The following is a 24,424-nucleotide window of genomic DNA, read 5'->3' as shown; positions in this document are numbered from 1 at the left end:
CATACCGGCGTAACAAGCAAAAATAGGGCTTGCATATTGAAAGCCTTTTGTGCAGTATACATTGCATTGGGTTTTTCTTTGTTAAGGCAAATATGTAAGATCAATATGCGGAAATCAGGAAAGCAAAACACGCCACATCTTGGCCTAAAGTGTATGTGCACAAGTGACAGAGGAAGACAGAACAGTTTTATTATAGGGCTTGCATAACATCAAGGGTTCATGTTGCTACCGCGTTCGCAATCAAACGCAGAAACGAAGTCGGACGCTGCTTGCAGTGCCGCGTTACAGTCGAAGCTAGCGCGCACGCGCGTCTGGCTGTGGCAGAAATTGACAAAAAACACTTTCGCCGGCGAAAATCGGCCCGCGTTAAGAGAACCGGCACCGCGCATCTTCGACTGGAACGCGCGGAATGCCGGCAAATATAATGGACCGAGTTCCAACCATGGCGAGCCTTTAGTATCGTTGCCGGTCACTGCGCCCCACGGTAGGCTCTCGCTTCCGTGGGCAGCGCCGCTCGAAGCGTGACTGGCGACGGCGGTGCGCAACGCCGGGTCGCTCTCCAGACCTTCCTGGAGGGTCATCGCGAAGCTCGCACCCAGACCACCGTAGTTGATTGCTCCGAACGCGTCGTCATTGGTGTAATAAAACGGCTCGTGCACTGCGACCATCGACAAGCTGACGGTGTCTAAGATGCTGTCGTAGGAGAAGGTGTCCTTGGAGTTCCCGTGCGGCAGCCGCTTGTCCTCGAAGTACGCGCTGCTACCGATGAGCGCCGCGTTGCCCCTTCTCTCCGAGATCCAGTAGTCCAACAAGGTATTCTTGCTCGCGTACTCGAACGAGTAGATCTGCCGGAGTAGCGCCGCAGACTGGAACGGCGGCCTGGGCCACAGGTTGATACGCAAGCGTCTCAGCTTTCCGGTAAGCAGTTTCTTGACGTCGGCCGGTAGGTGCGATTTTTTGTACTCTGCCAAGGCAGCCTCTCGCACACTGGTCAGGAGATCATGGATGTTTCGCTGTTGTTGACTACGAAAGTGGACGTCCATGTGCGTGACGAGTAGCAGGAGCTTGAAAGAACTCTCGACCTGGGTCTCGCAGAACAGTGGACGCAGAAGCTCGGCCTTCTCAGCGCTTCCGTATTTCTGAACGAAGAAGCGGTTGTCTGCTATGGGCGCGTACACCTGTAGCATCCACCAGCCCAGGTGGCTCAACACCGTCGAGGCATCCGTCTTTGTGATGATATGACGGACGACGTCCAGTGTGTTCGTCGCCTTCACGAGTGCCTGGTCCTCTTGATCGAAGAAGGACAAGTTCTTGGGCCGGAAGTAGTCGTTCAAAAGCGAAAGGAGGCGTTCCGTCGTCAGACCGAACGCTCGCGCCAGGGAACCGAACCCAAGGACAGCAACGGGTTGCTTCTCTGCGTCCGCGCGAGCTAGCTGAAAGACGACGTGTCTTGTGAAGTTGAACACCGCGTCGCACCGGCAAATGTCGGCCGCCTGTCCGCTGGAGTTTGGTGTCAACTCGTGGTAGAAGTACTCAATGTACTGGTTCACGTATTCGCGCATCGATCCCTGACTGGTTATGGCGTCGTACTCGCCCTTCCAAAACTTGGCGTACGCACTCGGGTAGATGTAGATGAACTTATTTGCTCTGGAGTTGTCAGCGGGAAGCATCTTGACGTCGAACCAGAGCGGTATGTTCCAGCGGATGCTCAGGTTGAGGTGTGCTTCAAACGGGTCCACGTCCCTGGGCGGAGTTTCAGGCCAAGGAACGCTGAGGTCACGCATCAACTGCTTGAACTTCTTGCGCGTATCAACTGCGTTCTCGCTGGTCCTGTTCGCGCAAGAAAAGAGTTAGACAGCGCAGATAGTTGGCTAGAGACTGCTAGAAAATGTTGGTATTCGTAATGGCGGATAATCAACACTCTTAAAAAATTTTACACCATCCCCCGCTTAGGGAAACAATGTGTAGATGCGAAGCAGCGGGCGCTAACGCTGACACTGGCGGCGACGTTGGCACTCATCGTGGCGTTGCGCAGGAGAGAAACCTGGGGAGGCGCAAAGCGCGCAGTGATGGACCGGTGTTTCCTACTGGAACATGTCAATCGCTACTAATGGGCAGTGAGAGACAGAAGACTCCAATTGAACACAGAAACCTGCGTTCCGCGTTTAGTTACCGCGCACACTGCGAATTTTCATTGTTTAACAACGCACAAGAAATCTTCCACCGGTGCTACTTTGGAGCATAGAGGTTCCTAAATACACACTATAGAGGGAACTCTGGCGCTAGTGTCTATGGGAGCTGCAACGCACGGCGCTTCAGCGAGCATGAGAATGAAGGGTAGTGCACGGATTTGTCTGCTTTTCGTATACTGCTGGCTCGATGTCTGTTCTTTTGGCTTGGAGGTGTTTTCTCACGAAACAAAAATCCACAAAAGTTAAGCGGTCGCGCTTCACGATCTTAACCTTTGAGGCTTACCATTTCAATTAAGGTCACCAAGGTTAAAAGGCTTTGTTCTTTCCTTCGAAACAAAACTGAAACAGCAATACACACAAGCGCGATTCGCCGCCCGCTAGTACGAAGACTACGCAGATCCGTGTACTACCCATGACTCCCATGGTCGCTGAACGATCGTAGCGCCAGAGTCTCGTTTTAGGACTCGGTCTTTGGATTTCTGGCTGACCGCGGTTGTGCCCCCGCGATCTCGAACGACATCGCAGCTCTGGCCGACTGGCTCGCCCTACGCCATCTCCTGCTGCCGACATGAGCTCTCGCTGAGTGGTGCCCCGTCCTAGGACTCCTGCGACCGTGTCCATCTTTTCTATCTTCTCTTTATTTCCGTCGTTTTCTGTCGTTTGCTGTCTCTGCGCCTTGCTCTCTCCTTTTGATCCCTCCTTGCACCATCCCTCGTGAGCTACTGTTGAGGTTTCGCACTCTGATGCAGACATTTACGGGGCTCACTTTTCTCCTTTTTTTTTTGTTAAAGAATAACATAGGAATCACATGATAAGCGTCTCTGTTTAGGAAACTATATGCTTTAGAGGTCAAGATCCAGTGCTCGTATATGCAGGGCGGCGAGTAAACGTTTGTGCAGTGCGATCAGTCGGTTTGTTCAATCATGAAACTCGCTAGAGAACAATTCCTGCGTCGGCGTTGCGAGGCGAGAGAGGGAAACGTAGGAGAGGAAAGAAGGGGAGGAGACGCGCATGCACTTTGACTGTGTAAACGCCGCGGTGAGGAATGCCTTGAGGGGGGGGGGCGAGCGTAGATTAGCAGATGGTCCCTGCGTCGGCGTTGCGATGGGAGAGGGGGAGCGTAGAGAAGGGGAGAGAGTAACGCACAGCTGTTGGAGTGAGGTGAGGAAGAAAGTTGTGCATGCGTAATGTGAGCGCGGACGCCGACGCCGTGGGACATAGACCCGAGCAAGAGATGCATCGCATCTAAAAGTTCAGCATATTCACTAACTAAATACTGACCGTTCACTTGTCACGTCAAGCACCAGCCTCTTAGTAAGTGAAGCTAGTGAAATGCATATTAGCGAAATTTACTACGTAGTTAGTGAATGGTGCGGACTCGAGTGGTTATTCTATTACTAAATTGTTAGTAACCCCGAAAGTAGAGGTTTACACCTATTTTTTTATATGTGCGTGTGCACTGCCATATCAAAATAATTCTATTGCATAAGTATATAATAAAAAAACGAAGTTGTATTGTCCTCATGCAAAAATATTGGCTGCTAACTACTTTATGTGAATATACTGTTGTAGGTGCGCATATATTCGTACTATATTTAGTTATGATCATGCCTATTATGATGCTCATATGAGCAAATCATATTGATACGAAGTATCACTACCAGGAAAAATAAGGGACGCGCGGGTAGAGAAGGAACACGATGTCGCCTCCACTGTGATCCCCCTGAGTGGGTACGAGCCATGGCGGTGGAGATCATCATCATTATACTGTTATCGCGGACTCAGGGCCCATTAAAAACCCCCATTCAGTTATCTTGCCTTGTGTAACAATCTGGTCATATGAGCACGTGATAATATGGGTATGAGAGCGCATATAAATGGATCACAAGCAAGAACACGCACGCAAACGCACACGGAAATCTTCAAGACTTGATAGATTTCCACTGTAGCAGCAGCTTGAAGGCTATATATACCCATACTTTGGGATTGCGCACCGTGTAATAATTAGTAGCCATGGAATTTATAAGATAACTAAGTTATAAACAGTAAGAAAGCTTCCCTGGTAATGACGAAACTTACAAGCTGTACTAGCGGCTGGCTAGTAAAGGTATGCTGCGAAGGTATTAAAATACTCCAGAAACAAATAAACACACGCGTTTACTAACTGATTACTAACTTTTTAGGGGCGAAGCTCCTTATAGCGGCACCCGTTCGTTCCTCGTAGCCGTTGTAGTGTGTAACAAGTATAACATTTTGATCTCCAAGGTGGTGCCGGTGAGAGATTTCTTCTGTGCGTTGTTGAACAATAAAATATAGTGCTCAATGTACATGCCAATAAGGGGGAATGAGAGACAGGAGCATTCGGCTTTTAGTTAACGCGCACGCTGCAATCCCCATTAGCAGCCATTGGCATGTACATTGAGCACTATCTGACAAGAAAGGGTTGCTACGTTATACTCGATGGGTGTAACCTCTTTAGATTTAGAAAGGTTTAGCGAGCGTTGAACCGCAGTGCCATGGATATAATGAACTAGTATATACCATAAACTCGAGGTGGTTAAACGTGGGAAGTAGATACGAAGCGCAAGCCATAAGAAAGTGTGGGTGTGCCACCTCTAGTTTAGTCCTTCTAATGTCCGCTGGATGGCGGTGCTTCTATATGAGGGATATATGATGAAAAGTTACGAGATGGTGGTACTTGGAGTGTTGAATAGATGGACGAACGGACACACAGACAGATGCATGGATGGACGAATGAACGGACGCAGGGGCGGGTGCGTGGACGAACGCAGGGACGGACGCACGAACAGACGCACGCACGGTCGGGCGGATGGACGCATGGACGGTCACACAGACGGACGCATGGACGGACGGAAGCAAGAATGAATGGACGGACGAATGCTTCGCCCCACTCTCCATCATTCACTCCTTGGATATGCTGCCATTTTTTGTAAGAGTGAAGATCAATAATCACAATATTGCAACATTACTATGGTAGCCACCCTAACATTACCTATCAATTAGCCAATGTTGCAACTGCTACGCACAGTTAAGCAAACATTATATCCCATCAGTTTTACAGCTATAAGAGGTTTCATAGTCTTTCCTTTGCCGTCATCGTAGAGTCCTATAGTAGAAGGCGTTTCGCAGGTCATGTAGCAGAGGGGAGAGTGAGTAAACAAATCGATATATCGAGATGACGATGATCACGATGGTTACATGATTCATCAATAGGATGATGATAATAAATTCTAATGATGATGGTTGTCGTGAGACTAAGCTGTCTTTGTCTACTCTCTCATGCTCTCGTGATTTTGCTGCTTCGTTATGGTGGTTTTGACGTAGTTTGACTGGTAGATATTTGTACTTGAGTAGTCTTCGGCTGATCAATATTAAACCCGTTAACGTGATTTCTCGCCCGTCATGACGACATGAATAACGCTTTTTTTCTAAAACACTTCCGGAAACTAAGTGGCTTTGTGGATGCCATTTGCGACCGTTGACGCCAATGGACGTGCGTTGGCAAGGTTCAGCAGAACGGGGAGAGCGGCCCGTATAAGCGGTGGAAACAGTTCTTTTGAAGATGACTAGGACGTTGGTGTTCTATTGGCGAGCCTTCCAACAAGGATGTATATTTTTATAAATGTGATGTTATTGTATGCTGACTTAGGAGGCCGACCATATTGGGTGGAAGATTTTGTGGCACTGCATGTTGCAAGCCTCCGATTGCCGCCCGATGTGGTTGCGTTAAGGACGTATAGATGAACCTTGTGTGTGCGGCGACTTTCGAGAACATGAGCGTAGTAATGAAGATGCTCGTGCATGGAGGCATAAAGGTTAAAAACTGCCGTTATCCCGTTATTGACCCGTGCAACGAAGATGTGATCATGAAAGAGCAGTGGCTGCTGAGCAAAGTGAAGTGCGACGTGTGTTCGAGCCCTGCAATCAAGTGACTGACATTAACAACACTCTAAAATGTGAAATCGCACTGTATTCGTATACTGAGTTTCATTGCGTTTAATAAGCAGGCAATAAATTAATTTGTGTGGCTCTCCGGTAGAGTGCTTGACTGCCACGCAGAACACTTGTGTTCGATAAAGGCTCGAGCCCTCGTTTTTATCCGATTCTATAATCGAACTGGCTCACGTCGCGTGGGTTTTTGTAGCAGACGCCAGCCGTCTTATGAGGCACAATGGCAGCGTCTTGATTAGGCTGTCGCCTAAAACTAGAATGATGTAGGCATAGAGTTTCCTAAAATTAACTAGAGGGGACTCCGGCGCTGTGATTGTTCAGCGGCCATGGGAATGATGGGTAGTACACAGATTTGCCTAGTCTTCGTACTTGCGGACGGTGAATCGTACCTGCGGCTTCGTTTATTGATGTGTTTCGGTTTTGTTTTGAAAGAAAGATTCAACACTTTCGAACTTCATGACCTGATTTGGAAAAGTAAGTCTAAAGGAATAAGATGGTGAAGCGCAACCGCTGAACATTTGCTAATATTTGTTTAGTGAGAAAACAGCTACAAGCCACACGAACACGCACAGAGCCAAAAGCAGGCCAGAAGTACGAATATTAGACAAATGTGTGTACTACCCATCATTCACATGCTCACTGAAGCGCCGTGCGTTGCAGCTCCCATAGACACTAGCGTCAGAGTTCCCTCTAGTGTGTATTAAGAAACTCTATGGGTGTGGGCAACCGACCTGTGCGCGCAAGCTCCGAAGGAGTCGGCCATCAGGCGTTCCAGCGTCGACGTGTCGGAAAGCAGTCGTATCTCGTCGGCCATCATACGCATCCAGGCGTACTTGACGTCCCACTTGTAACGCCATTGGTAGTCCGGCTCGCTGGACGGGTCGTGCAGCCAGCGCGAGCTGACGTACGCCTTGAAGTCGTGGCACGGGTCGACGCTGGTGTTGAGGGTGTCCGCGAGCAGCGCCTCGAACCGGGAGCAGCCGTCGGTGCGACACGAGAGGCTCACGCGTTCCCCCGAGCGGTCGCCGCCACCGTTAATCGTGCAAATCTGCGTGACCATCGCGAAAACGTAGAAGAGGGCCACCACGGCCACCACGAGACCTGCGGCGATGGCGAACACGACCGCGCACACCAGGCGCTTGGAGTAAGGGACGGGCGCCACGTCTTGAGACCAACCGGGAGACTGGCAGAGAGAGAGAGAGAGAACATTATTTGCGCATAACGCGGAGCATTCCGAACGGTCGGGCCCCTATTCCAGGGCTCCGCTGGCCCTAGCCATCATCTCTACCCGTTGAACCAGCCAGCGCTGATCAGCAATGGCCGAGCTGGACAGCAGGATCTCCCATTGTTCCTCTGTGTTGTTCATGTTGTGGTGTTCTTCATTGTGATGTGTACACTCCCATGTGATGTGAAACAGAGTTTATGTGGCCCCACACCACGGACATAGATCTCTGTATGCTGTAGATCTCTGTATACATGTAGCCTGTGTAAGTTCGTGTATGTCTTTAGATTCTGCGTAATGCCACCGATTTCTTTCCTGTGAGGTTCTTATGTATTGCTGGATACACTTTCCTTTTGTCCCTGTAATACTGTAGAGTTTTACCAAAGCTAGGGTCTAGGGGCGTTGGGTCCTCTATTGCAGCGTGCAAGGAAGCTCGGTGATTATAAAATAACAAAAAACTCATGCATCATGAGGTTTGATTTACAAGTTGGGTAACTTTTTTTTCCGAGCTAACTGCCACTTTTCCTTTTATTGACGTCGTTTCCGTGGCGGAAGTGGGGTCCACAGAGAATAGACTACCTCATTTCCGTCGGGGAAATGGCAGAAATGACGCGTGCTTGAGGGTTTCGGCAGTATTTCTTGCGGAGCCTGGCAAAACAACACTTTTTGCGTTAAAATAGTTCATGTGGTATATACTTAATACGGTGAACGACCAACATTTCGAACGCCAATACAGCGAGCACGGACGTAATAGAATAAATGCTTGACACCACCATTGTGAAACGGGCATACGCACGTTTACAGGGAGTCTGTTTCGATGCCTTCATAAAGAGGTACAAGTATACGCATACTGTGTAAACAAAAATGAAATGTTCATGCACTTAAACTTACGCGCATGTAAAAAATAAAACCAGACCCCGGTGGTCCAAAATCTGCAGCTTTGCAAGAGGACTTTCCTCGTGTTAGGGTCTCCGTACTTGTCCCGCCGCGGTGGTCTCTAGTGGTTAAGGTACTCGGCTGCTCACCCGCAGGTCTCGGGTTCGAATCCCGGCTGCGGCGGTTGCATTTCCGATGGAGGCGGAAATGTTGTAGGCCCGTGTACTCAGATTTGGGTGCACGCGTAAGAACCCAAGGCGGTGTAATTTTCCGGAGCCCTCCACTACGGCGTCTCTCATAATGATATAGTGGTTTTGGGACGCTAAACCCCGCATATGAATCATATCAATCAATCAGGGTCTCCGTACTTTATGTATAGTGCCTAGGCACTATACTTTAAGCTCACACAGCGTGATATATGTGGCGCCATCTGTGAGGGGTATGGGCGCTGTGTGCCTTTTAGTTGTGTGTCTTTCTACAGTTGGCGTTATTGAGCGGTACACGTGATTCACTACAGAGATCACGTGTGTACGCGTTTTCCGATGTGTGTTGCGTGAATGAACGGCCGCTGGTCGGTGGAGTCGTCGTCAGGGGTTCAGAGAGTATAGGGCGGGGTCTCAGTGCTTACATGTCGCGGGCTGTTGCAGGTACCCGTCGCGTCTCGCTTCAGTGCCTACGCAAGGGTCGTAGGCTGCCGCCCGCCGACACTACACACAGCCCTTGTTCGAAAGCCTCATTGGCTTCGTGAACATCTCTACTCACCCTCGGCGTTGCGCTTGGAGGCGATGCTATCTTCATTGCGGCTTGAAGGATGCGTATACTCGATGGCGGAGGCCAACCACGTCGTTCTTGTCCTTCTTCTCGTCTCGTGCCGCAGGCACGCGCGCGTGAGAACGTTGTCGTTGTCGTTGTCTTGTCTTGTCGCCTTGGAGATCTTGGCTCATACCCACAAGGAGGATTGGCCACACTGTACCGTATAATAGATATTTTTTTTGTACAAAGCTTGCTAAAAAAAGAGAGAAATTAGATAAGAGCAATAATAATATTACTTTTAAAAAAATGTGAAAAAGTGCAGAAGAATTTAATAAACCAGAGTATATAAAACAATTTAACAAGAATGAGGAAGAGAGATAAATAATTGGATATATCTGGCAGTAACACTAGCAGCGTATCCTTCCGGTTGCTCGAATGAATTTACGTAGCGCCGACAGAATAGCACTGCATGCGGCCCACACCCAACTGACTGGCTCCAAACGATGATAGGGTGGATGTATTGACTGGCAATCCGAGCATACCAATCGGTCTTTCAAGAATTACTCGACCCAGTGAGGCGAAGCGGTGGCATGTGAGAAGAAAGTGATCTATTGTTTCCGGTTCATTGCAAACTGCACATAGGTTAGTTAATGAAAATCCTGATTTGTGGAGATAAAAATTTAACCGTTGTCTCTTCGTGTCGCAGGCACGCGCGTGTGAGAACGTTGTCGTTGTCTCTTCGGCTGATCATGTTAAAAAAAGAACGTAAACACAGCTGTTGTAAGTTAGCGGTATGGCCCAGCCGTTAAAAAATAGCTTACATAACTCGGAGATTTCGATGAGCACGTCGCGCGCGAGAAATTCAGCAATGGCAAACAAATGTAAATGCGTCGATCAAAGGTGTCTTAGTCGCGTGCGCATTTGTATGCTTTTTTCTCAATAAATTGCGCTCTCTCAGTCGTGCGCTTGTCGAATATTGCACGTGTCTTATAATAGTAAGGAAGGAAGGAAGGAAAATAGAGGGAAGAGAAAGGCAGGGAGGTTAACCAGCCTATAGGCAGCCGGTTTGCTACCCTGCGCATGGGAGAGGGATGGGGGAGATGAAAGAGAGCAGAGAGGGAAAGAGAAACGGCACATTCGGCAGCACACGCGCGCACACTCAGTCATAGCCCAGTCTTGTCTTTCGCGGTGTGTGACATTGCTGTTATAGTCGCTTGTTCAAGTCGGTGTCGCGTAGGAATTTCAACAGAGCTTTCGTCGCCTTCTGTTGCAATGTCTTCTCTCGAGAACTTGACAGAATAGTGTCCACAGACATTTTGCTGTTGTCGATGCGCGGAAAAGCGGACGCCAGTGACCGTCTCTGGATTTCATGCAACGGACAGTCACACAGGATGTGGTGTAGCGTCTCTTCGCAATGACAGGCATCGCAGAGAGCGTTGTGGGCCAGTCCTATGACAAAGGAATAAGATTTTGTAAATGCCACTCCTAGCCATAAGCGATGAAGAAGGGTGACTTCTCTTCGGTCGAGTCTAGTGGGCATGCGGAGAGCCATCAAAGAGGACAGGTGGTGTTGACGATTCGTATTGATGCTTGGTGGGCACCATAGTGAAAACGTGATTTCACGCGCAAGTCGTCGAAGATTACTGGTAGCATCAGCCCGCGAATGTGGTATGGCTTCTTCTCGTGTTCCTTCAGGGGCTGCCCGCGCGGCAGTATCGGCATGTTCGTTCCCTATGAAGCCGCAGTGACTTGGCAGTCATTGAAGCGTCACATGATGCCCTTTCTCGTGTGAAGTGTGGAGAAGGCAGCGAATTTCGAAAACAAGCTGTTCGTATGGCCCGCGACGCAGTGCTGAGAGCACAGATTGTAGGGCAGCCCTTGAGTCGCTGAAAATCGACCATTGTTGCGGTGGTTCCCGATTGATCACACAAAGTGCAGCGCGCAAAGCAGCTAGTTCCGCTGCTGTAGATGCCGTGGAGTGGTCAGTCCTAAAGCTGATGGTAACACCTCTTGCTGGGATAACTACTGCCCCTGACGAACACTGGTGGTTCGTGGAACCATCGGTGTATACATGTATGCTGTCTGAATATTTCTCGTGCAAAAAAAGAAGAGACAGTTGTTTCATCACGGGCGCCGAAAGCTCAGATTTCCTCTGGATCCCTGGTACACTAAGATGCACTGTGGGTGGAATAAGACACCGAGGTGGTATGGATGGTTTAGATGCGGGAGTGAAGCCCGAGGGAAGTTTATCGTTGCATTTCACAATCATTTTGGCGAACGATGCTTGGCGCCTCTCTGAAGGCAACAGTGCGAGGTGATGGCAGGGAGCACGTGCGAAGTGTCTGATGTGCGTTCTCAGGACTTCTACAGCAATGTGAGTTTGTATCGGATAGTCACCAGCAATGGCAATTGTTGCTTCCGTTGACGTACATCTGGGCAGACCGAGGCACACTCTCAGCGCATAATAGGCAATCCTATTGTGGTATAGTGGCTAAGTGGCTTCGGCGACTGCCGAGGCGGCCAGCGGGTGCACCCACTAGACTTTGCACGGCGGGCTTGGCGCAGTGCGCGAAGAAGAACGTTTGCTCGACACGAGAGCTCGTCGTACAATTCTGAAACACTTCAGCACTTCATTTACGAAGCGCCTCAGGAGTGCACTCACGGTGCGTGAATTCTCGTTTCCGCGTGAGGTGCCACCCAGCAAGTCCGATAACCGAACCGAAACTGGACGCAACAAAGCCACAACGGAACACTTAATCTTTTATAGAAGTGACTGGTCATTGCAAAAGAGCGGCTACTTGAGCTGGTTGGTATTGCATTTTTTCAAGAAACATACTTTTTTAGTGCGCAGGGAAGGTTTCAGAAAGAAGACGGATAGGACAGAGCGCACGCTTACGACCGTTTTATTGCACAAATGGCGGCTATATACACAGTCAAGAGGGCGAGGAGATGAAAAACAGACACACACACACACACAAAAGGAACAAATGATGACACATGCGCCAGAACATCTCATTCGTATCTTGAAATGAAAATTTAATTGAAAAGATACTGGTACTCATTGTCCAACATATTGACGGTCGGGGCTCTTATACACACTCAGTTCCTGCTTTGCGAATAAAAAAAAACGCTTCATGTATTCCACGTGCCTTCTTGTCCCTATATCTTGCCATTACTCGGCATTCATCAAACTTTCGAATGCACCCACAATTGGCTCAATGACTTGCCAATCGTGGCAAGCTACTGTTCCCTGCGCACTAAGAAATCACATTTCTTTCGAAAATTGTCATTTCACTATGCGACATTTCATTGTTGCTTGGATATGAGTGCATTACCATCGTTGTTGCCTGCCAGTTGAAGCATTGTGCTACGTGGATAAAGGCCCAATGCATGGCATGGAGGAAGGAAACTGTTAGGAGGCATCATTTGCGTAAAGCGATACAGCGAAACAAAATAAATACAATAGGTGGGGCTCGCACGTGCGAAGCTTTGATTGGCTCGGTTTTTACGGTTTGCGGGAAGGCTTCTGAATTTTAATTTCGAGATACTGTAATCTCGAAAAAACTATGACAGCTGTGATACAGAAAAAAACAGTTTGCAAGAAAAAGAACCACAGACATTATAAACATAAGGAATACACGTAGAGTTGCATGAATACAAGAAGCATTTCCGATGGAGGCAAAAATGTTGTAGGCCCGTGTACTCAGATTTGGGTGCACGTTAAAGAACCCCAGGTGGTCAAAATTTCCGGAGCCCTCCACTACGGCGTCTCTCATAATCAAATAGTGGTTTAGGGACGTTAAACCCCACAAATCAATCAATCAAGCAATCAATCAATCAATCAATGATTACAAGAAGTATCGAAGATGAAAACAGTGAAATCAGATAATCAGTAGTACAAATATTTGACGCTAGGAGTGAAGTGTGAACAGTGAGCAAATTCCAACGTATACTTCAAATGAATAAAATAAAGAACAATCCAGTACCACCAATGCTAAATTAATACATAATCAGGTCTGGCGTTTCTCATAATCACATGGAGGTTTTGGGGCGTTAAACCCTACCGCAACCGCCTGGATCGGACGCGCGCGCCCGATCCAGGCGGTCGTGATCCTATATCAATTGCATAATCAGGATCGATACTGCAAAGGATCAATAGTATTTCTGAAGGAGCTGCAATGAACCTTCGCTTGCAACGTTATTGGTAAGGCTATTCCACTCAACGATAGTTCTATAGGAAAGTCAAATAAAGGTTTCGTCGTCAAAGGATGCCTTTGCCTGGTGGCATAGCCTTTTAAGTGAGTGATAACGTGAGCTGCGGGAAAGTTATACTGTCCATTAAATAACTTGACCGTGTTATGTACAGCCGTGGCCGCGTCTGTGTCGAGCACGCGAGCAGCCCGTAATTGCTCTGTGGGGCGAAACCTTGAGGAAGAACCAGGCTCTGATGTGGTCAGCCTGAAAACCGTAGGCCACGCATGCTCCGGATACACAGCTTCAGAGCCCGAAACTGCCTCATGGTTTTGCCATGCTTAGCAAGAACCGGCTGTTCGGGCGCTGACCAAGCTGACCTTCATAGATGTGCACTGCCCCTCCTGCTTGGGTCAAGTTTGGTTCTTGTGTTTTAAAATCACCTAAATAAATTTGCCAAAGAATAAGACGCGACACCAGATCCCCGTCACTCCGTCTCTCCTTGACGCCTTCGGCGTATAGCGATGGACTTTCTCTGTCACTCTCAGCTTTCCATTTTCTGCCTTCAGAAGGCAGCGGTTCTTTCGGTGCTCGAAGTAAGTTCCTGTAGCGAGTCTGCGACACTGTCGTTCGCGCCTGACAGGTACAGTTGTGTTTGTTTTTACCTCGTAGTGTTTGGGTAATCGCAGGATGGAACGCTTCCGATTCGCACGAAGTACACCCGGGGACAAACGTTCACTGGAACGGGCCTCTGTGGTAATGTGGTAAATAACGAATGTCTGCCCACTTAATGCACGACCCCTTTCCCTTTGGTGGACAATTTTGCAAATTGATCGCGAAACTTGTGTACTACAGGTTGAATGCTTTAGATGGGGCTCAGGGTGGCCAGACTTGCTTTGAACTCGTCTTTAGAAAGGTGAAGCTGCTTGAGCTGGCAGGGATCTGTGCGTGCTATACCTATCAGTAAACTATCCTCATCATAAACGGTGATGTGCCACAGATATTGAGCAAATGGCACTAATTGCAATCGCTTCACTTAATATGAACGAGGCGACAGTTATTCCAACTAACCATAATATGTGCCACGAAAATGGAATCCCACTACTCTATTAAAAATTTAGACGACAGTTAGCCGTTCGAATGACTACAAAACAGCGACGGTGATCCAAGACTTCGAGTAGGTATGAATGTTAGAGAATTTTAGAAGACAGGAAAGGTATAATGGGGGCTCTGAGAAGGCCACAAAGCGATGGAGTACCCTACGCCAGCGACGTATAGATCACTCAGAAGTGCGAGAGCGTGGTTTCAGTGCGAGGTTCCGTCTCCAAAGTTTGTGGACGCGCATCGTGTCTGTGACTGCGTGTAGTTCAACTCGAATCTGTATGCGTTAAAACGTAAAAAAGAAACTAGCATCACCTAGCATAGCAATGCCATAGAAGCAACCTGGAAACAACCTGCATCACATAGTCAAGGCTATATAAACCAGCTAGATTAGCCAATTAACAAATCTACCCATCCCGGAAATGTTTATCTCTGACAGTACGTATACAAAGCAACGGAATTACAGGCCAACTCCTGCGATTTTTCGTCCATGTCAGGGTAAAGGGGCTTTCATGTTCCCGAGACACTTTTGTCCCGCGCCCGATAACCGAAATGCTCGACAAACTCGAATAATTTTTAAGAGGCAAAAACGGCAATGCCGAAACCCAACTAAGTGTGCTTCTACGTATGACGACATACTTGGCCAGAACCTGGTTGCGCATAACGCCGCCAGATAGCAGTACTTGTCCGGGTCGTCCGAGTTTGCGCCTGCTGCGATCGGTTGAAACGCCTACGCTGTTATGGTAAATATACGGCGAACGGTGTGCGGTCCACAACGCAACATCACTTGCCACCCATCGCACACCCACAAGCACAGAAAGGGAGATCGCACGCTCAATCAAGCAGGCACCGGCCGATCCCGCACACTCCAGCAGACAAGCAGACGCTGCAGTGGCACATCAGTTCCGTCACTTCCGTTTCGCAAAAATCAACGTCACACACACTATGGTGTCATTATAGGGCCAAGCGAGGTGAGCGCTTAGAGGCAAGCTATAAAATTCGCTTGAAAATAATCCGCGAAAACTCTCAAGCCTGCAGTTCGGCATGAACGAGTGGTCCGAACGTGCAAATGAACGTATAGGCAGTGAAATTCATCGAGATACATTGACCTCGCAAAATCGCCGGAGTCGGCCTTTAAATAAGCAGTCAACCAATGAAGCGTACGTGGTTTTTGTATATGCATTATGCGAACTTCACTCGTCTTGTTAACGTACTTACTAGCATTCGAATTTTCATCAGTCTGCTTCTGTGCGGGTTCTTGGTAATTTACTTTACATATATATCCCCGGTAAAAAATAAAGGAGGCAAACCGCCAAATAAAGCTGGATGTGAATATAAGCTACTACTGCCATTACAAAGATTCACAGCCATTTCTATGATTGGGAGTAATCGAGAAGTATCGTGTGATGAGACCCGTACAGTTACTTTGTTGATATAAAATTTTGGTCATCGTGGGTCTAAACAAGTGGAACACACTTTTCACGGCACCGTACACGACACACGCACAATTATACAGAAACACACGTGTCCGAGCAACAAAATAAATGGACTAATAAATATAATGAATATTCAGAAGTGTTAAGACAATAATCTTGTTCTCTTTCTATTTGGATTGAAAAAATATCAAGGGTTCATGCTGCTACCACGTTTGCAGTGAAACGCGGAAACGAAATCGGCTGTTCCTCGCAGCGCGGAGTTGCAGTCGAAGCCTGCTGCCATGCGCGTCTGACTGTGACAGAAGTTGACGAAGAACACTTTTGCTGGCGAGAATAGGCCCGCGTTAACAGGGCCGGCCCCACGCTTCTTCGCCTGGAACGCGCGAAACGCCGGAAGAAAGACCGGAGCGATCAGACCGAGTTCGGGCTGTGGCGAGCCATTACTATCGTTGCCAGTCGCAGCGCCCCAGAGCGGTCTCGCGTTTCTTTCGTCAGCGCCGCTGGACGCGTCACTGGCGACGGCGGTACGCAACATTGGGTCACTTACGAGGCCTTCTATGAGGGTCTTGGCGAAGCCCGCGCCCAAACCACCGTAGTTAATGGCGCCGAACTCGTCGTCGAGGTAGTAAAACGGCTCGTGCACCACGACCATAGACATGCTGATGGTGTCCAGGATGCTGTCGTAGGAGAAGGGTTCCTTGAAGTAGTTGTGTGGCAGCCGCTTGTCCTCGAAGTACGCGCTGCCACCGATGAGCGCCGCGTTGCCTTTCCTCTCCGAGATCCAGTAGTCGAGCATGGTCTTCTTGCTCGCGTACTCGAACGAGTAGATGTGCCGGAGCAACGTCTCAGACCGGTACTGTGGCCTGGGCCACAGGTTGACGCGCAAGTGCTTGAGCGTTCTCGTCAGCACCGCCTTGGCTTTAACCGGCAGATCCAACTTGCCGATCTCGGCCACGGTAGCCTGGCGTACGCTGTTCAGGAGTTCGTAGATGCGTTGGATCTGGTGATCTCGAAAGTGGGCGGCCATATGTCTGGCGAGGAGCAGAATCTTAAAGGAAGACTCGACCTGGGTCTCGCAGAACAGCGGGCGCAGCAGCTCGGCCTTCTCAACGCTTCCGTACTTCTCGACGAAGAAATGGTTGTCCGCTATGGGAGCGAACACCTGCAGCATCCACCAGCCCAAGTGGCTCAACACGGTCGAGGCATCCGTGCCGGTAACGACGTGACGAACGACGTTCAATGTGTTCGTCGCCTTCACGATGGTGCTGTCCTCCGGCTCGAACGAGGAGAAGTTTCCGGGAAAGAAGTACTTGTTCATCAACGAAACGAAGCGATCCGTCTTCTGACCGAACGCTCGTGCCAGGGAGTCAAACCCGAGGACCGCGACAGACTTGTCCTTCATGATGACGCCGGCAAGTTGAAAGACGACTTGCCTGGTGAAGCTGAACACCGCGTCGTACTGGCAAAGTTGTTCCGGCTCACCGCTTGCGTTCCGTGTCGACGTGTCGTAGAAGGAGGCCAAGTACTGGTCCACGTATTGGCGCATCGAGGCCTGGCTAGTCATGGCGAGGTACTCTTCCCTCCAGAACTTGGCGTACGAGCTCGGGTAGATGTAAATCACCTTACGACCACTTTCTGTACGGGCGGGAAGCATCTTGACATCGAACCAGAGTGCAACGTTCCAGCGAATGCTCAGGTTGAGGTGGGCTTCGAACGGGTCGACGTCACTGGGTGGCTGTTCGGGCCAAGGAATGCTCAGGTCGCGCATCAATTGCTTAAACTTGTTGCGCGTTTCCTTGGAATCCTCATCGGCCCTGTTCGCAAAAAAAAGATGTTTGATAAAGCATTCAGTTGGCAGCTGAGCAACTGTTAGAAACCGCGTGGAGACAGATCGTAACACTAAACATTCAAGACTAGCCATTACTATGGCAACGTTAGCTATCAATTAGGCAACATAACTGACAATATACATCACTAAGCAAACACTACACTACAGTTGTTTAACGCTGTGCAAGAATATATAGAAGTTAGCATCGTGCAATCTAAAGGCTCTATTTGGGAGCGTGCGCGCCGATAGAAGTGAGCCATACTTTTTATTAAAAAAATGGGATGTCACCATACCCCGTATTGGAGTGAGCATGCAAGACAGCCCCGCCGTCGTGGTCTAGAGGCTAAAGTACTCGGCTGCTGACCCGCAGGTCGCGGGATCGAATCCCGGCTGCGGCGGCTGCATTTCCAATGGAGGCGGAAATGTTGTAGGCTCATGTGCTCAGTTTTGAGTGCACGTTAAAGAACCCCAGGTGGTCGAAATTTCCGGATCCCTCCACTACGGCGTCTCTCATAATGATATGGTTGTTTTGGGACGTTTAACCCCACATATCAATCAAGCATGCAAGGCAGCTACAGGAATTCATTTCCCTGATCGTCACAACGCTAATAGAAAGAAAGAGCGATAAAGAATCAGAGGAAGATATACAATTGAGAGATAGAAATAAGACAGAGCCAAACAGATTAGAAAAAAAGAGAGATAAAAAGAAAGAACCAATAAGGGAAAGCGAAGAAAGTACGAAAAAAGATAGAAAAATAGAAATAAATAGAAACAACAGATGCAAAGAAAGAAGGTCGACAACTTAGCCGTGCATATTCCTTCAGGCTTGACAGAGCTAGTGCAAAGCTGCTTGAACAATTTTCTTTTTTTTCTCCGTCGATTAACAAGTGTCAGAAAGGTTAGCAGAAACACATTATCGTTGGACGTAACAGTGGACATGATGCACAAATGCACGAGCAGAAAAAAAACCAAATACGCGTCTAAAGTGTGTGTCATGGCTTTCATATAGTCGAGGAATGCCAGTTCTTTGGAGATCAAGGCATTGTTCGACGGCGTGATTTTTTGGGGGGGGGGGGGGGGTAGTGCCCCTTTTGCACCGCCCTGCCGACACCCATGCACCAGGGCAACCTTGCTTAGGCATACTTCTGGTCTTCAGTGGGTTTTTCTGGTCTTACTGCTGAGGCACCTAATGGCTTCGCCATAAAAGTAGAAAGACCCGGGCAATTCCGACCTGTGCACACATGCTGCGAAGGAATCGGCCATCAGGCGCTCCAGCGACGACGTATTGGAACGCAGTCGTATCTCGCCGACCATCATGCGCATCCAGGCGTACTTGACGTTCCACTCGTAACACCAGTGGGCGTCCAGCTCCTTGGACGGGTCGCGCAGCCAACGCGAGCTGACGTACGCCTTGAAGTCGTGGCACGGGTCGACGCTGGTGTTGATGGTGTCCGCGAGCAGCGCCTCGAACCGGGAGCAGCCGTCGGTGTGACACGAGAGGCTCACGTGATCCTTCGGACCGTCACCGTCGCTTTTTCTGGCGTAGGTATGGATGACCGTAGTGGAGACGTAGAAGAGGAGCACCATGGCGGCCGCAAAGGCGGCGACGACGGCGAACACGACCAAGCACACAAGACGCTTGGAGTAAGGTACGGGTGTCGCGTCGCACGACCGATCCTGAAATCGATACAAAGAAAACTCGTGCATCAGGAGGTTCAATTCCTCGATCCAGCAACATTTTAAAAGTCGGAACACTTTGAAGGCTTACTCTGTTGTATATGCTGTTGTCTCATGTCAGTGGCAATGACAGCATGCCCCCACAGTATACTCAACCAAAGATGCACGTGCCAGCAACTCTGGCCCATCTCTGATACGAATTGGGTGCAAGGAAGTCAAGTGGTCAAGTGCCATCTTGTGCTTTGTGTCCAGCGGCAGGCACTCTTTGGTCAAGCATGGCTCTTGCGCCATCAAAAGTAACGTAAGAACATTGTCCAATTGCGGGAAGAATAAGTTTCGGGAAGGGCACGTGCCTGGTAAGCCAGCCCCTGAGCACGCCACTGTCTCGTGTGGGTCGGCTTAACGCTGTAGTCATCTGTAGCATGCTGAGCGTGCGGTCGCGCCAAGGACAAGACCTCCTCTACGTGTTTTTCGAGCGCCTTCACGATGACTCGGGAGTACCCGAGAGCGGCCCCGTTTGACGCATGTTGTTGTCGCCTAGCGTGACGTAGACAAAGCCACGCATAAAAATAGAAAAGAAGAGGAAGTATGACAGGAAAAAAAAGATAATAGATCATCTTAATAAATCTTAGTAGATCTTAGTAGATAATAGATCATATTAGTAGCGCGAAGGCACGGGTTTGAATCGTGCTCTTATGGCTGTCGCATTTCAGTGGGAGCGAACTAAGGTGAAATTTTGCGTTCTCAGATTCGTGTTGAAGTGAGGAAAAAAAAAGAAGAATCAACCAGGGTCGGAAATATAAGCTTGATTGATATGTGGGTTTAAACGTCCCAATACCACCATATGATTATGAGAGACGCCATAGTGGAAGGCTTCGGAAATTTCGACCACCTACAGTTCTTTAACCTTCACTCGAATCTGAGCACACGGGCCTACAAAATTTCCGCCTCCATCAGAAATGCAGCCGCCGCAGTCGGCATTCGATCCCGCAACCTGCGTGTCGCAACTATAAGCTTAAGCCTTACAATGCGGTGTCCCCCGCATCCTGATCTCACAAACAAAAACTCCCCTGCTTTATCTTCGTTAACTTTCCTTGGGAAGCTTAACTGACACCATGGACGTCTCCACTCACCGCTGGCAGTTTGTTCGAAGGTGGCCTCATTTTGTTGCGGCGGGAACGGCGCGGAGTCAACGGCGGAACCCAACCGCTTCACGCTGAAGTATTCTCCTTCTTCTCCTCCTTCTCTGATGGCTCACACCCGATGCAGAGGGCATTGGCCGAGTAGTCGGTGAATTTTTTTTCGGTATTTTTAGTAGAGTAATAATTTAGGTTAGAACTAACAAATTACTAATACAACACATTTAAGTACGAATTAATAATGATGAGTTATTTTAAAGATGAAGAATTCAACTAAATGTTATTGCAGACTGATTGATAAAAAAACGTGCACGTATATACCCGAAGACTTTGTCGTCGTTGCTGGAATCATAAACACGAACGCTCCGCAGAAATTGGGTAAGGCCCAAGACTCGTCACTGGTCAGGAAGAAGTACCCAACAAACTTGTATACGCGCCAGAGAAATTTGTAAGGCCTATCAGAAAACCGTCATCGTCATAAACGGGCCCCGCCGCGGTGGTCTAATGGCTAAGGTACTCGGCTGCTGAGCCGCAGGTCGCGGGATCGAATCTCGGCTGCAGCGGCTGCATTTCCGATGGAGGCGAAAATGCTGTACACGCCCGTGTGCTCAGATTTGGGTGCACGTTAAAGAACCTCGGGTGGTCGAAATTTGCGGAGCCCTCCACTACGGCGTCTCTCATAATGATATGCTGATTTTGGGACGTTAAACTCCACATATAAATCAATCAATCAATCAATCAATCATCATAAATGGGGATGTGCCACAAATATTGTGGTAAATCTCGCTACACACAACCGACAAATAGCAACGGTTAGCCCAGCCACCGTTGCCCCGTATAGTGGGCTGCGATGCAACGGCGGTTGATTCATATGTGGAGATTAACGTCCCAAAACTACCACGAAGTTATGAGAGACGCCGTTGTAGAGCGCTCCGGAAACTTCGACCACCTGTGGTTCTTTAACGTACACCCAAATCTGAGCACACGGGCCTACAACATTTCCGCCTCCATCGGAAATGCAGCCGCCACAGCCGGGATTCGATCCCGCGACATGCGGGTCAGCAGCCGAGTACCTTAGACCACCATGGCGGGGCATTCAACGGTGGTGAGCCGAATACTTCGAGTACGTGCAAGAGGACACTAGGGAACGGGAAAGGCATCAGCGGCTTCGAGGAAACAACGACGGCGTGCTCGCGTCGTGTGTGTGACTGTCTGTGGTTTAGTTCGAATCACTCTGATCAGAGAATCAATGTATAGAAGCAGCCAAGCAGCCTATGTACATAAACAAATCTTAAAACAACAACCTCCTCCTGCACCAGCTAATAACAATTGTTGGGGTTTAGCGTTCCCAAACCGCCATATGATTATGAGAGACGCCGTAGTGGAGGACTCCGGAAATTTTGATTACTGGGGGTTCTTTATCGGGCTTCTAAATGCAAGCGCACGGGCACCAAGCGTTTTCGCCTCCATTGAAAACGTGACGGCCGCGGCCGGGATTAGCTCCCGCTGCATGCGGGTCAGCAGCCGAGTGCCTTAGCCACTAGACCAACGTGGCTGGTGGCTAAGAGAACCTGAAAGCAAGCATGGATGAATCTTCACAATCGTCCATTTTCGCCGTTTTGAAGCCCTGCCTGGCTTAGTGCAGGCTTCGCTGACTGTTATCTTAATAATGTATTCTTAATATTTTATATTGTAGTTGAATTTTCATTTCATTCACCTTTTTGATAGACACAATTTGACTAGGTTAAATTTTTTTTTCGATTACTACCCTGTTCTTGGCCAGTCCCCCAGCGTGGGTGCGTGCCACGAATATAAGAACATACTCTACTCTACTTTACTTGAGCACAGTGAAGGAAAGGTTGCCGGACCCCTGGTGGAGTTTCCAATAAGTTCGAAAAGATTTAGGTTTTAGAATCAATGTTCACTCCTGATTTCCACAATTGCTCTATTTTTTTGTCGTCAGATTATTCGCTTAATCACCTATATTCACATTTTCCTTTTTAGCTATACCTATAATATTTTGTGATCGTGTTTAGTTTCTACTTTTATCTTTTTTATATATGGAGAAGCATAGCCCCCCCCCCATATCAAGGATTTCCTTTAAAACTGACTGTGTCTTGGCCAATGCCATATTGTGGTTGTGTCACAGATACAAAGATCTACTGCACTCTACTACACTTACAGAAGGTTACGCCGCAATCATCATCGCTACCGCCGCGCTATTCAGGCTACGCCGCGCATGGAGCGCTGGCGACCCGATCCAAAGGGTATAGCCGGATCGCCATCGCACGTGCTAGAGCTGCCCGCAACGCGCTCCTTGACTGCCACGCGCCTGCACGCTCCACCGAACGGCCATCGGCAACGCCCTGAGTTAGATCACTGTCTTCCTGAAAAAAAAAGTTCCTAGTACGCCAACCTATCCTTCCGCCGGTCGTTCCTTCAAGGCTACAGAATAGACACCGGTTGACCGAGGCTGAGTGTAGATGGAGCGTCGGGCTTTGTTCACTGAAGGCGGTGGTATTCCAGGTTCGGACCAACATCAAGGACAGGAACAAAGCGACCTTGTGCACAGCCTAATGGAACGTCCGGGTTTGTCCACTGAAGGTGGTGGTAGCCAAGGTTCGGACACACGGCGGGTACAGGAACAAAACGATCGGGTACACAGCCCAAACGTTCAGCCGGCTTCGAGGCACTTGCCACAGCAGGAACAACGGGACCAATGCCAACATGCCCACCAGGACGCTCATGAGCAGACGGTACCGGTTCAACCACATCGAGAGGCCCAACAGCACCAGCAGCGACTTCAAGAGGAGCTACTGGAGTCGCGACGGCGTCGCAGGCAGACCCGATTGGAAGCGTCCAGCGTAATGTCTTCGACTTCGGAGGATAGCAGCGCCTTTACGGCGACGTCGAGCACTACCTCGCACTCGCTGATGTCGGGCCACTCGGCGGCATCGTCTGGATGCGACCTGGAGGCGAGAAAGCGTGAAAAAAGGTGGGTTTTGTCTCGACGTTTAAGGTTGTTAACAAGCTCCACCAGTGAAGCCACGTTGTACCGTCGCAACTTCTCTGCCGGACGCTGCAGTACAAATTTAGGGTTTATCGAGTGCCAGAACATTACGGTCCGTTAAGAAAATGGCAGTTTTGTTCGCGCTCTTGCAAGTAACATTACAGCGAATCCCATAGGAGACATAGTGACACAGCCTTGATCTACTTCCATCTCTATCATATTTTTCATGTATACATATATAATCCACAAGTCTCCTTCACCGTGAACGTACTGCACAGTGTTCCTAGGCTGTAAACTCGAAAGCAGACATTGTAAGAGTTATTGTGAAGATTCCCGCTATTCACTCGTGTTATACCCATATTTTCGTAATTAGTTGTGTATTACGAGCGCTCTGGTAAGTTGCCCCACCGATGGCTATCACGGTAACTAAATGTAATTAGATATATGAAAAGTTAGTGCTAAAACTTTTCCTTTTGTATTTACTGCTAATTCGCTTTCCTCGCAGGTCAAGCCACCACGATATGCATTCCGCGAGGGTCCCTCTCATATACCGCCCAATGGGCTGGAGCGGACTGTTCACCATTAAGTACGTGATTTGCAGTACAGCAATAGGTGCATGCACCCGCGCCTTCTCTTGTCGGTCACCGGAGCGAATTATGCGCACAAAACCTGCGTGCTTGCTTGCTTACTAAAGTGTATAGGTCATGGTATATAGTTAAAGAATCGTGGTCGATAGTGTACTGACGACAGAACCACCACACAACACGAGCACCCTTTTCTACGTCGTCTGTCACCCCCGTTCTCGAGCTCTCAAGTTCTTTGAAGATCCATGAACCGCCGAACCGCTCATCCAAATATACACGGCTCCTATTCTGCGCAGGGTGTCGCACCCTCTGCCCTTCTCGCTGGATGCTGATCTTCGCGGGCCCTTGCTGCAGCTGCCCCTGGACCTTTGCAATGCCGTACGAGACGAACCGGGACACCAGGGCACCGTCCTGCTGTCACCCCACCACGCTGCCTGCACGCT

General features: G+C 49.1%; 1 protein-coding gene across 1 annotated transcript; it reads right to left on the bottom strand.

Annotated features, from left to right (window-relative positions):
• Positions 1-209: 209 nt before the first annotated feature.
• Positions 210-9,060, bottom strand: LOC142766104 (endothelin-converting enzyme 1-like). The gene is made up of 3 exons (XM_075867947.1): positions 9,025-9,060; positions 6,896-7,347; positions 210-1,830 (listed from the first exon to the last, which is right to left on the bottom strand). The coding sequence occupies exons 1-3, from the start codon at positions 9,058-9,060 to the stop codon at positions 210-212; spliced, it is 2,109 nt and encodes a 702-aa protein (XP_075724062.1).
• Positions 9,061-24,424: the final 15,364 nt, after the last annotated feature.

Source organism: Rhipicephalus microplus, chromosome 6 (assembly GCF_043290135.1).
Source record: "Rhipicephalus microplus isolate Deutch F79 chromosome 6, USDA_Rmic, whole genome shotgun sequence".
Lineage (NCBI taxonomy): Eukaryota > Metazoa > Arthropoda > Arachnida > Ixodida > Ixodidae > Rhipicephalus > Rhipicephalus microplus.
Note: the sequence above shows the minus strand (reverse complement) of the source record. Positions and strands in the feature narration are given on the sequence as shown.

What these genes read in the sequence shown, in the direction of transcription:
- LOC142766104 (XM_075867947.1), bottom strand. Translation starts at nt 9,060, where the DNA reads ATGAAGATAGCATCGCCTCCAAGCGCAACGCCGAGG. An exon ending in CTCCAAGCGCAACGCCGAGG is followed by an intron (nt 7,348 to 9,024) that starts GTGAGTAGAGAT and finishes TCTCTCTGCCAG; the next exon opens with TCTCCCGGTTGGTCTCAAGA. An exon ending in TTCGGAGCTTGCGCGCACAG is followed by an intron (nt 1,831 to 6,895) that starts GTCGGTTGCCCA and finishes TTGCGCGAACAG; the next exon opens with GACCAGCGAGAACGCAGTTG.